Source organism: Malaclemys terrapin, chromosome 8 (genome assembly GCF_027887155.1).
Source record: "Malaclemys terrapin pileata isolate rMalTer1 chromosome 8, rMalTer1.hap1, whole genome shotgun sequence".
In the NCBI taxonomy this organism is placed as follows: Eukaryota; Metazoa; Chordata; order Testudines; family Emydidae; genus Malaclemys; species Malaclemys terrapin.
Window position 1 is genome coordinate 12,146,922 of NC_071512.1, and position 12,528 is coordinate 12,159,449.

At 45.7% G+C, this 12,528-nt stretch overlaps 1 protein-coding gene across 1 annotated transcript in view; it reads right to left on the reverse strand.

The window, feature by feature from the left end:
* Positions 1 to 12,528, reverse strand: part of JADE2 (jade family PHD finger 2) — a 144,788-nt gene that overhangs the window by 26,876 nt on the left and 105,384 nt on the right. The window contains exons 7-8 of the mRNA XM_054037395.1: positions 9,182 to 9,349; positions 7,274 to 7,390 (exon numbers count right to left, since the gene is read on the reverse strand). Coding sequence (XP_053893370.1) covers positions 7,274 to 7,390; positions 9,182 to 9,349 — 285 coding nt within the window. The remainder of the gene's footprint in view (positions 1 to 7,273; positions 7,391 to 9,181; positions 9,350 to 12,528) is intronic.

Consider the following 12,528-nt stretch of genomic DNA (forward strand, 5'->3'; position numbering starts at 1 on the left):
CATACTGAGAAATGAGTATATTTCCCAAATCTCATGTGTGTACGGCTGGTCACCATAATTTCAAGCACAAGAAACTTCATTAAACTGCTACCTCCACTTGGTTCCTTTCAGTCTCATCCCTACGGCCCTTCTGATGCCCCCCACATAAACCAGGCCTTTCTGTTGGTTATTCTAAAAATAAGCTTCATCCAATAAAATAGACAATACTGTTCTTGTCAACACTATGGTCCAATACTATGGACAAATGACTGTAGCTGGGTAAATGAGCCTCTCCCGACAGAGAATTAATTTATTTCTTATTGTAATTTCTCTCTCTAAATTACCTTAGTTTCCTTTTTGTTAACTCTAAAAACGGTCTTGCTGATTTTATCTGAAGTCTAGAGAGGGGGTCACAGTCCATGAGTAAAACAGGAATCTAGGGAGCTTCTAATGCTCCTGGAGCACAGGGCCTTCATTAATAAGTAAGCAGCTCCTATTGAAATTCCACTCCCTCTAGTTAGCATTAGAAAAAAAGAAGGGAAAAAAAAAGAAGAAAAGAAAATGGAACCCTAGCTTATTTAGAACAGACAATGTGAAAATGAACATTAAAATCGGTACAGGAATTAACTTGCTGTCCAAAGTTATTTTAAATTAGAATTTTAAACAATTTTGCTAAATTCCCTCATAGTTAAATTATTCTGTCTGGATTCTACAGGCAGCAAAACCTAAATTATGAGTTTCCATTGAAGCCAACCCATTTCCCAGCTAACATGTGGGCTGTACGCATTTCAGCACATTCTCCTCCCCAACCCTCCTCTATTCATTAACTATTTTTTAATGGCTCAGAGTGTCAGGTAATTATTTAAGCCATAATCCATGCGAAATCAGTCTATTTCAGCTGCTAATGACCAGTTAAACGGCAATAACGAGCCATTCTGAGGGGCTTATTACTGTAGACACAACATTTAGCAGTTTATATAACATTATTCTGGGGGTGGGGGGAGTGGAGTGAGCAGTTCCAGCACGAATGACCACATTAAAATGTCTGATATTTCCTGAAGGCTGATGACAAAAATACAGGATGTTGCACATTTTTGGTAAGGTTTCGGGTAAGTTTTAATTTTCAAAAATACAAATTCCCGTTGTATTTAAACTGCAAAAACGTTATTGTTTTTTCTCTTTGTCCCATCGGTCTTGGCTTCCTGCCCTGTTATTAAGTTACAGAGCACATGAGCTTTCAACATTGCTGTTTTTAGATATTTCCCCTTGACTTTGTTTATAAATTTGCCGGTGCTTATGAAAGCAAGAGACTAACTAGACCCAGGCATAGAGCAGGCAAGTGGTGTCCAAGTTAACCTCTCACACAGCTCTCCCAAAGCCCATTAAAATCAGTGGAAAGATTTGCAGTGACTTCACTCAGCTTTGGATCACCTCCCTCCTGACCTTTCGCACGTCTGCTATTAATTCTATGCAGACATCTCTGATGAGGAGGGGCTGCCAGTTGTGCCACAGTACCCAACAGTGGGTCACATTCAGGGTGGAAAGAGAGCACGGAACTTATCTAGCTCTGAGTTTGGACATCATGGGATGTGGACAAATGCCCACTAGGCATTAGATTGAGATTACTGGGCCTATTTGAACCACAATCCAAATCACCAAAGAGTCCTGTGGCACTTTACAGACTAACAGACGTATAGGAGCATGAGCTTTCGTAGGTGAATACCCATGTCTTCGGATACATGCATCTGAAGAAGTGGGTATTCACCCACGAAAGCTCATGCTCCTATACATCTGTTAGTCTATAAGGTGCCACAGGACTCTGCTGCTTTTACAGATCCCGACTAACACGGCTACCCCTCTGATACTTAATCCAAATCATGTTTGAATCCATGTCTCCCCCTCTTAACAGATTTAAATATGTGGATACCTGATTTCTAATTGTGTTAATGTGTATCAAAAAAAGCAAATTCCACTAAAAAGTGAGTATTTACCTATAGTTACCACATAGCACTGCTAACTAAGACACCATGGTATTTCCCTATACCAACACTGAGAAACAACACCAGTACACCAGATAACACTGTGTGGTAGCCACTGGTAAATGGTGATGTTTTGATGGCTACCACTGTTGCTACTGCAGAGTGAGCGGGAGTCTTTTTGCCTAATACACTGACAGAAGTGCCAGCGAAGTTCTGAATACAGAATCTTTATTTCTGCTGATGCTATGAGGGGCAGAGATACCAGCTTGATCATCAGACGCCAGATTTTTTTGGTAGAGCCAGCATATCTTCCTTTGGTTCTTAAGCTTCGTACACTTGCTGTGAAAGTCACTGGGACAGAATATATTCAACAAAGTGATACAATGTCATTCAATGGAGTCACTTTCCTGACTCTAACGGAACTTTAAGGTTGGACACCTTTGCCAGCTGTAAGTTACCTTGATTGAGTTTTCTTGTCTGGTTGCCAAAATGGTTATTTTACTACATTGAGCTATCTAGCTACTGATGTAGTCAATCATATCTTTATTGGAGTAACATCTGGGGGCACTTTAAACCAAATCATTGGGAAGATCCTTTGTGCTGTTATGTGCATCAATAGCTACTGTACCGTAACAAAAGTGGACACCCAGAACTGGCTCTAGTGAACCATTCAAACTAAAAAAAAATAATGGATGCATCAGTGTTGCCTTCCTCCCTGACTATTTACGTCACAAACAGTATTAATATCATTAGTCAAGTGCCTGTGGCTTTTGCCAAAACAACAGCCTACAGAGCGCCCTTTACACAGGAAAGATTATCTGCACTACCTTAGAAATAAAACAAATCGAATGACACTCGTCCTGGATTTCTCCTTTGACAGATGGCAAGCAGCAGTTGTCAGAGACTGTGCCCCAAATGCAAATAGAAAATAATTAGCAAGCTCAGCTGACAAGGCAACAATGAAAGGTACCTGTTCCACAGCAGCTACCAAAGGACCTTGCATAAACGGACAATAAAAAACATATTGATCCATCAAATCATTCATGAGCACAGAATGCCAATGGAATGACGCAGCAGTCTGACAAGCTGAATGAGCTGAAGCATTGCAGGCTAGGGTAGCACACTGGATCTCACAATACTTATGACAGTAACAGAACATAGTGATAATGTTACTGTATAGCACAGGGGTGATCAAACTGCAGTTAAAGTGCGGCTCGCGGAGCCCCCCCACCCCACTCTCCACCTATCGGACTGGAAGGACAGGGGACTCGGGGCTTCTGCCCTGCAGCGGGATGGTGGGGCCGGGGGATTCTGCCCAACAGGGAGGAGGGGTCTAGGGGCTTCAGCCCCGCTCTTGCTGAAGGCCAAGCCCAGGCCGGCGCTTCCCACAGGGCTGAAGCCTCTAGCTGCACCACCCTGCCACCGGGCAGAAGCCCCAAGCCCTGGCAGGTACGCCTGGCTCTCGAGCCTCTGAAGATTATCGTATGCGGCTCAGAGGGTCAGTAAGTTTGGCCACCCCTGGTAGAGCACCTTTCATCCAAGTATCTCCAAGTACTTTGGAGGCAATGGGCCAAGTCCATCCCTAGATGTAAGTCCAGAGAAGCCAATGGAGTTGCACCAGAGATGATTTTGACCTGTTAATATGTCTTCAGACTCTCTTATGTAGTAGAGAGATAGGGAATATTTCTTCACCAATGAACTCCAGCCACCTCTAGCTGTGGAATGCTATAGCTGCTTAACAGCTCACAGCAATGCTACACAACAGAGTTAGGGCAGAAGGTGATGAAAACGCAGTATCCAGCAGAACTTGAGGGGGGCACTTAGGGAGAGAGAATGTAATTACCAAAGTTGAAATACAGCGAGGGCAACAGTTTTGACATGGCTGTATTCTTACAAAACGCTCCATGGGATCTTCAGTGACCACAAGTGGTCTGGACCTCAGCTTTAGGTCTCATCTGGAAGAGGGGATCTGCAGCATCACAACTGCCCTAGCACGATGCTGGGGCATTGGTTCAGTACTGATGCAGAGGGAAGACCATCACAGCTAGGATCTTGGACAGTACACGTCGGACTCATTTCCATTTCCCCCAAAAAATGTTTTTTAAGTTTTCAACACTGAATGGTTCCCTATTTGACCAGAACAGGACTAACTGACGTATCTACTGCAGACTTGGGAAATACATTTTCACAAATAGCTGTGGTTCTTCAGTAAATGGATGTTAATCTTTAGTGATCAAATGGTCTTCATTTTTCCCTAGCATTCTGGGTTTGGCTTGATGCAGAATCTGCAAAGACACTGGCCTCTTATCCATGCAGCAGGTCTGTCTCTTGGCACCTGATCTTTGTCCACTGCCAGCAACTACCACTTACTAATGAAATCAGTGAGGTTTTTATTCTATACCCAAACCAAAACCAAACTGAAAAGGGTTAAGGAACTACCTAAATGGCAGATGACACCACAGCTGCTTGCCTGTAACCTTCAAAATCACTTTCCCAAAGAAGGAAGGTTAAAGGACAGTAGTATCAAGAGATGCTGTCTTCAGAAGGCCGAACTGCTGCCAATCTATGGAGAACTGGCAACAGGGCCTCTCCCAGAGGAGCACTGACAATCTCTGCCAATAAGGGTCCAATGCTTCACCAGTCCCTGTTTTGACCTGCTGTGGGGTCTTGAATCCATCTGGCAAGTTGGAGTGCACAGCATTCTCAGGAATTGCAGTACCTTCGGGATATGTAATCAGTATGTTTCCTTATACTTTGTTCTTTGGTTCAGCAACATAAACAAGAAAATGCCAAGAGGATACAGCACTCTTTTTGGCACATTCTCAGGTCTAGCCACAAGAACCACTATGAAGTCATGATTTCCCCTGAACAGAAAGTTGGAAAACTGCTCAGACAGGACTGTATCCTCAGCTAGTGTGAACTGGCATTGGCTTTATGGAGCTATGCTGATTTGATTTGGCCCACGATTTTTTAAAAGTAAAAACAAGAAGATAGTGATGTGCCTGAAGCAATATCAGCCAGGGGGAAACAAGTTCCTCCCAAACCATCCCCTTTGTTACCTAACATTAGGCTGATGATTCAACTGCCAGCTTGTGTGGGGTAAATTCTCTAGAAGTATGGAGCCTGGGGGCACATGCAAATTCCACAGACAGGGGTGCACATGCCTAGTTAGGTGACTAGCTTACAATCTGCATGAACGTTTGCTCCATTTGCACATGTAACTGCAGTAACTATGTACACATTTGTGGACAAGAAGTCTCCATTTATTAAAATGTGATCCTGTTTCCACACATCAGGAGAGAAGAGCAATGAAACTGAGAAGGCCTCCTCCTCCCCCCACACCCCCTGGCTTGTTCGAGACAAAGGAGTTCTTCTCCAGGCACAATTCATCTTCCAGTGTCTTACTCTGCCAGGTCAGTGAAACCCAGTCAAACTGGCCACAAGCTAACACCAGAAGCCTCTGAAATGAGCTTCTTCTAATGCTGCAGCTGTAACTGACTTGCGCACACCTTAACTATCTCATTCCTATCCTCAGGAGCTAGCGCTAAGGTCCTGATCTTCATTTCAATCAATGGGAGCTAGGCACCTTAGAAGACCTGGGCCTAAGTACTATAACAAAAAGATTTTCTCTCTGTAAAGCTGTCACAAAATTATAGTGGTGACAAAGATGGTTAGATTTCACCTGTATAAACAGGTACTGATCAAAAATACGTTACATAAACATAAGGGCTTTGCAAACACAGGCCTTTGTTCCTCTGATGAGAGCAGAGGATACAACGCTTATTTACCTCTACGTGTGAATCTGCTGCTTATTCATCCCTTAAATCCTTCAATAAAGGCACCGTCTGCACATTCCTTTTCCTTTCCGCAGAGCTGTTCTGCAAGAGCTATGGCGGCACTGACAAACACTCCAGTGGAAATCTTATGGAGACTTATAAACTGTGAGTTGTTAGCACACGAGACAATAAAACTCTGTGTTCCATTTCAGGTGACCTTTAATTCAAATCCGTTCAATCCAAAGGTTCTCACAGCTAACGTGTGATGCCTGTGCTAAGAGGATGAAGTCTCAGAGAATCTGAATTCTTTTTGATGCTGCCAAGTCTATTTGACTCCTTTCGCTGCCCTTCCGTTCTTTGAAAGCAGTTGCCATTATGACACAATATCTCCATCTGGCAGGGTGAATAAGCAGATCCACCCAGTGCCATCAAAAAAGAAGTGAGTCAATGCTGGAGATTTAAAGAAATATGGTGAGATCTCATTTCAAGCTCAAAGGATTGCTTTTAAATAGCTCCCTTTAAAGTATTAAAACCATTGCAGTTGCATAAACACCACGGAGGCTTGCAGCTCTTTCTATTCATAAGAGATATCACTGTTCCTCAACCGGCTAGTTACTCTCTGTCACTTATATAGTGTTGCTATGTCTGATGTTTAAGGGCCAAATCCCACCTCAGCACTGGGGGAAGCAATAGCTAATGACGCGGTGCAGCAGCAAATCCACCAGCCCTTTTGCTCGTCCCCTGGCTCACACTCCCCCCACCAAACCAAGGGGAAGCGGAGGGAGCCATGCGGGACTGGGCTCTGAGGATTGCAGTGGTGCAATCCCCTTGGCAAGGTTCCGCAAACCCTGGTCCCCCACCATGCACAGAAGAACCACATCTGTTCTGCTGCAGTCAGAGCCCTCTGCACCTGCTGAGGAGGGATTCACCACTACAGGCAGTGCCCTGACCTAGCAGAACTTTCTGTAACAGCGGTGTTTTTCCACAGGACAAAATGAAAGCATGTAGCATTGTTGTGGGAAGGGTAGGGAATAGGATATTTGCTGTGATCCACTGTGTTATAGAATAGGTACAAAACAGGGGTGTGTAAATTCTAAGTATTCTATTTCGTGAGCTGGTAGGGCTCAAATCAAGTGCAGTTCTTTGTAACACTGGAGAGCTAAGCTTTCTGGCTTTCCAATGGTAGAAAGGTTTCATTCCTAGCCCCACTGGCATGTGAAATATTAATACAGCTGGCTTCTGACTTTAGAGCAGTGTCACTGTCAGTCCTTGTAACTACAGAGTCACTATGGCATCGGCATCATGGTGAACGAACGAGGTTTATTTAGATTTGCAGCATTTCATGTATTAAAACATTACAAACAACAATAACTGGTGGCAACTGATTGGCTCTTGTGCTCCCAGATGTTACTTTTATTCCCTGTCAGTCACTAAGAAAACTTGTTCCCAAACTAACAGACAAATCCTGCCCTCCAGTGCATGCGCAGGGCTCTCAAGAGAAAAACCTGGCCCTGGGCGTCATTAAGCAGCGTTACGTACCTGAATACACGTTCCAGTGCACTCCTTGCAGAGACTGCAGGACAAAGCCCATCTGCTTGCTGGGATATGCGAGATCTTTGTAATGGGTTCCATTTTTTCCGGGCATCCGATGCTAACCTAGTCACGACACAGAGTACATGTGTTTATACCAGTTACCATGATGCATCTTCCCTGGGATAATGCAAAGCTCGATTCCCTGAGGGGGCTAGAATGAGAGGAGGATGTTCTAAAAGCCGGCTCTACCATCACCCATCATGGGAAAAAACTCAGCTATGAAGCTGAATGAAATGGCAGGAACACGGAGGGTAAGGCCAAATGCTACCTCTGAGCTGAATCCTCTCTGGTGTGTTGTTCTCGATGGTGCACTGGCGTGTGCGCTTAGTGTGACTGAACCCAGCTAGAGGCTGGGCATGTCTGCTCTCCCTGGCAGAGCGCAACAGGGCTGAATTGTCCCCTAACAATCCAGCCTGCGTGAGGGGCAGCATGTACCAGAGCTGCCGCAGGAGCGGGGCAGGCACACGACTGTGATCCTGAGGGTCACAATCTGTTGCTGTTCCCTTTCTCCAGGGGGGAAGTAACTGAGGCAGCCTTTGTGCTGGTGCAGCTAACTTCCCCCTGCACTGGCTCTTGGGCCTCAGCTGGCGTATTGGGGGTACGTGGGTCTGAAGTGCCATCTATTCCCCGCCCCTGACCACCCACTCCCCACACACCTGTGCAGTAGGTGGCATGGCAGCTCTCCTTCCCACATAGGCTCTGACATGTGGGTGAGCCACGCAGAAGAATAAGTATCAGAGGGGTAGCCGTGTTAGTCTGAATCTGTAACAAGCAACAGAGGGTCCTGTGGCACCTTTAAGACTAACAGAAGTACTGGGAGCATAAGCTTTCGTGGGTAAGAACCTCACTTCTTGCATCTGAAGAAGTGAGGTTCTTACCCACGAAAGCTTATGCTCCCAATACTTCTGTTAGTCTTAAAGGTGCCACAGGACCCTCTGTTGCTTTTTGCAGAAGAATAAGGGAGCTCTTTATGCACCCTCGTGCCCTGGACAGCCATGTAACAGGGCTTACGGTTGAGCCCAAAGCGATTTAGCCTGAATTCTTCTTTAAAGAATTCCACATACCCATTGCTGTATTGTTCTTTATGTATCCACTTACATTGTACTCTTACTTCACGTTACTCTTTATTTCTCTACTAAATGCGGATGCTGGTACATGTGTGCCTCCATGTTGTTCTATTGGCACACCATGCCAAAGGACTAGGAAATACCACTAAACCATTGCTCGAAAACACACCCTCCCAATCACTTCCCTTGCAGGAACACATGTGCTGCATGCAGTCAGAGGGCAGAGTGCCATGCATACATGCATTGTACGTGCACCTAAGTCATCTATCAGTTCACTGTAATAAAAAAAAACCCTACATAGTCCTCCTGGTAAAGGATTGCTCAGTAATGTGGAGAGATTAACACTGCAGATGTGATATAAACAAGAATGACATTCCCCAGGGGATACAAGCAGAAAGGGTAGGTACAGATAGCAGGATGGTAGGTACCTGCTGTTGGTTCACTCCCATGCCTTGGCATCTTGCTCTTATATTGCCCAGACTTTATGAGCACAGCTTGGAACTGCCGCACAGAATATGAGTGAAAGTTCTAAGATCAGTGCTGGAAATCACCAGGGCTCTGATTTCCAAAGGTTTATGTATAAGTAGGTTTAGGTAGTTTCAAAGGAATTTGGGTGCCTAACTCCATTGACTCCTTTGAAAATGCCAGCCCAAGTTACCTGCCCCTTACCACTGAATACTTGAAACAAGTGATAATAGTACAAGGTTGTTGACTGTACTGGGCATGCTAAGACGAACTACAATCCACATCCACCCACATCTGGAGAACATGCTGAATAAAGTCTTACTTCTGGGATCCATAAGGCACAGCTAACATGGACCCATTTTGTCCCGCTCCGGGTGGGTTTCAAAGCTCCCCCTCTCTTCGGGCAAAGTAGACACTTTGGCTGAACTCCAAGGGCACAGGTTCGACAAAGCCAGTTCCCAATGGGAACTTTTAGGATTCCATAGCAAGCCTACGCAAACACAAGAAACGTTGCATTAGCTATACCACACATTCCTCTGGAAGGGTACCCCACCAATACCCTCCTGTATTTATTCATTTACTTGCATATTTTTACATGAGTGGCTTAATGCCATGGCATCTGGATATTGTCATAACAATTAAAAGCAGACATGAATCAATGAGCAACAACTGGTTTAAATCTATCTGTCGGATTTGTATTGATGCTCCGCCCCTAGAGATATGTCATGTAGTTTAATTAAAGGCCTGAATACCCAAGCGTGTTTGCATCATGCCAGGCAGCAGTAGTGCAGGCTTCCCAGTGCTGCTCTGCTAACAGGCCTTCCACATGTTCTTGAGAGACTTGTTCTCTCACAGGCCTTGATTTCTCTGTTGAGACCATCAATGGAGGGAGCAAGTGAAGACAGCAGACTCTGAAATTGGACATCTGTCCAGCAGGCACTAGACTGAGACCATAGGCTCATGTCACACCGGCTACTGAACAGCTACCGGAAGAGCAATAGCTTTCAGTCCTTCCAAGTCTGGGTCCTATTCAGATCAGTGACCTAGAGGTGGAAGGTGCTCTATCTCATCAGCAGTCCCCTGAATAAGACATTTTAAAGTTTAAAGGTAATATACAACCAACTATGCTAGGACTGGCAGCATTCATTTCACTGATCTCCCACATGACAGTAGGTGATGCTGTGCTAAGACAACCTGCCCCCCCTCAGATAAGCGAGAGCATGGCTTCTGCAGGTTCTCCACCAGACCTTCTGCTATTCAGTGAGTTGCATACACTTAACAGAAAGATATAGCCAAGCTCTAATCCAAGCAGCATCAGAATTCACAAGGTGTCGTAGATACTGTGCTTTCCCTTCTGGTGGGTTGAGAGGTGTAGTTGGCTTGTAGGTTAGTATGTCAATCATTCCAATTACTTCAGTGCCTTTTAAGAAAATCCAGTACCCTCTTTCTATCTTCCACGCTCATTCATCCTGGAAGCACAGTGTTTGAAGAGCATGGATTTCACTGGCCAGAGGTACAGTTAGAAGAACAAACTCTTAAAGAGATGAATTCCCCACTCAACTGCCTTTAATGTTCATCTTCCTGACATTCCCGTTTCTGCAAATGGCACAGAAGCAACATCACAGCACGGTGTGTTCTTACACAGAATAGCCATTTATGAGCTGCACACCATCTCTTGCTTGGAGGTATGAAAAGGAGCTAACTGCAAAATCTTCAAATGAAAATATATTTTCCTTGCAAAGTGGACATCAGCACTTCTTCGAGATCTCCACCTGAGATCAGCCTGAGTGGGAAATGTACAAAAGCGCTCCGAGATGCACAGACCAAGATCAGCTCATTCCATTTTCCCATCTTATCAAAGTCTCTGTCTCTCATTTTTAGAGGGTTCATAAAATCTGACGGCGCACAGAAAATGATGGTGACCTGCTTTGCGGGCAGGATCAGCACTTGGTAGGTAAGATACACAGGGGCGAGACCGGCTATCGGCTCAGCCTGCCTGCCTGATGTGACGGGCCATGCAGCAGGAACCAGATGTTGCTCTTTCCAGAGGAAACACAGCCCACCCGACATGACAACTCCTTCGTTACTGGGGGGGTGTAACCATGTTCTCTCGTGGGAGTAGGGAAATCATGGCCCATTAGCACTGTGTGAGAATTCAAATAGAGGTTAAAAATGTGTGATGGGGGATGCAGAGGGACAGGGGATTAGGTAAGGAATAGATTCACAGGTTCCGCTACCCTGATGTACCCACTGTGTAACCTTGTTGCCTGCAGTGTGAGTCAGGCCAGAAATTAGCTTAGAGTTAGTGTAGAGGTCTGGTAGGAGACTTAGCTGATAATTTAAGACCTGATTTAAAGGCCACTGAAGTCTATGGAAAGGCTCAACTTGTCTTCAGTGGCATGGGATCAGGCCACTAGTGTCTAATTCTGCAGCCCCTACCCGTGGAAGAAGCTCCCGCCCACGTGAGTAGACCCACTGGATCCTACAAAGCCCCTATGGCTACTCGCATGAGTAAATGCTACTTAGCTGCCACATTCTGCTTTCAGGTGGCCGTGGCACATACACTGAAGAGCAAAATCCTCCCTGATGTTGGTCTCCATGCCTCTGTTATATGGGGAAGGCGCACTGCCTCCAGCCTGTGTTATATGGGGAAGGCGCACTGCCTCCACGCCTGTGTTGCGTGGGGAAGTCGTGCTGCCTCCACGCTTGCGTTGCACGGGGAAGATATGCTGCCTCCATGCCTGCGTTGCATGGGAAAGGTACGCTGTATCCACACTTGTGTTATATGGGGAAGGTGCACAGCCTCCACACCTGTGTTGCACAGGGAAGTCGTGCTGCCGCCACACCTGTGTTATACGGGGAAGGTGCGCTGTCTCCCTGCCTGTGTTAAACAAGGAAGGTGCGCTGTCTCCATGCCTGTGTTGCACAGGGAAGGCGTGCTGTCTCCATGCCTGGGTTGCACAGGGAAGGCGTGCTGTCTCCATGCCTGGGTTGCACGGGGAAGGCGTGCTGTCTCCATGCCTGGGTTGCACGGGGAAGGCGTGCTGTCTCCATGCCTGTGTTGCACAAGGAAGGCGTGCTGTCTCCATGCCTGTGTTGCATGGGGAAGGTGTGCTGTCTCCATGCCTTTGTTGCACAAGGAAGTCGTGCTGTCTCCATGCCTGGGTTGCACAAGGAAGTCATGCTGTCTCTATGACTGTGTTGCACAAAGAAGGCATGCTGTCTCTATGCCTGTGTTGCACGGGAAAGGTGTGCTGTTTCCATGCCTGTGTTGCACGGGAAAGGTGTGCTGTCTCCATGTCTGTGTTGTACGGGGAAGGTGCGCTATCTCCATGCCTGGATTTTCCACCATAGGTTTGTAATGAAAATTCTGAATCATCTTGATATTCTGCAGAATCTGATTCACTGATGAAAACCATCCAAAACATCCTCCTACATTGACGACAAGTATCTTGAAAGCTCCCCCACTTCCTGGAAGCTCTGATACAAATACTGCCAGTGAAGTTCAGCACCAGACCCATTTAAAGAGAGACACCTTCAAATATTGTATGTAATCGAATCTAAAGAGGTATCTTTTGTTTACACTGGATGCCTCAAACTCAGCTAATCAATATCTATATCTGATGGCTGACCTGTTCTTTTGTGACCTAACTAATTTTCTTTCCCTTG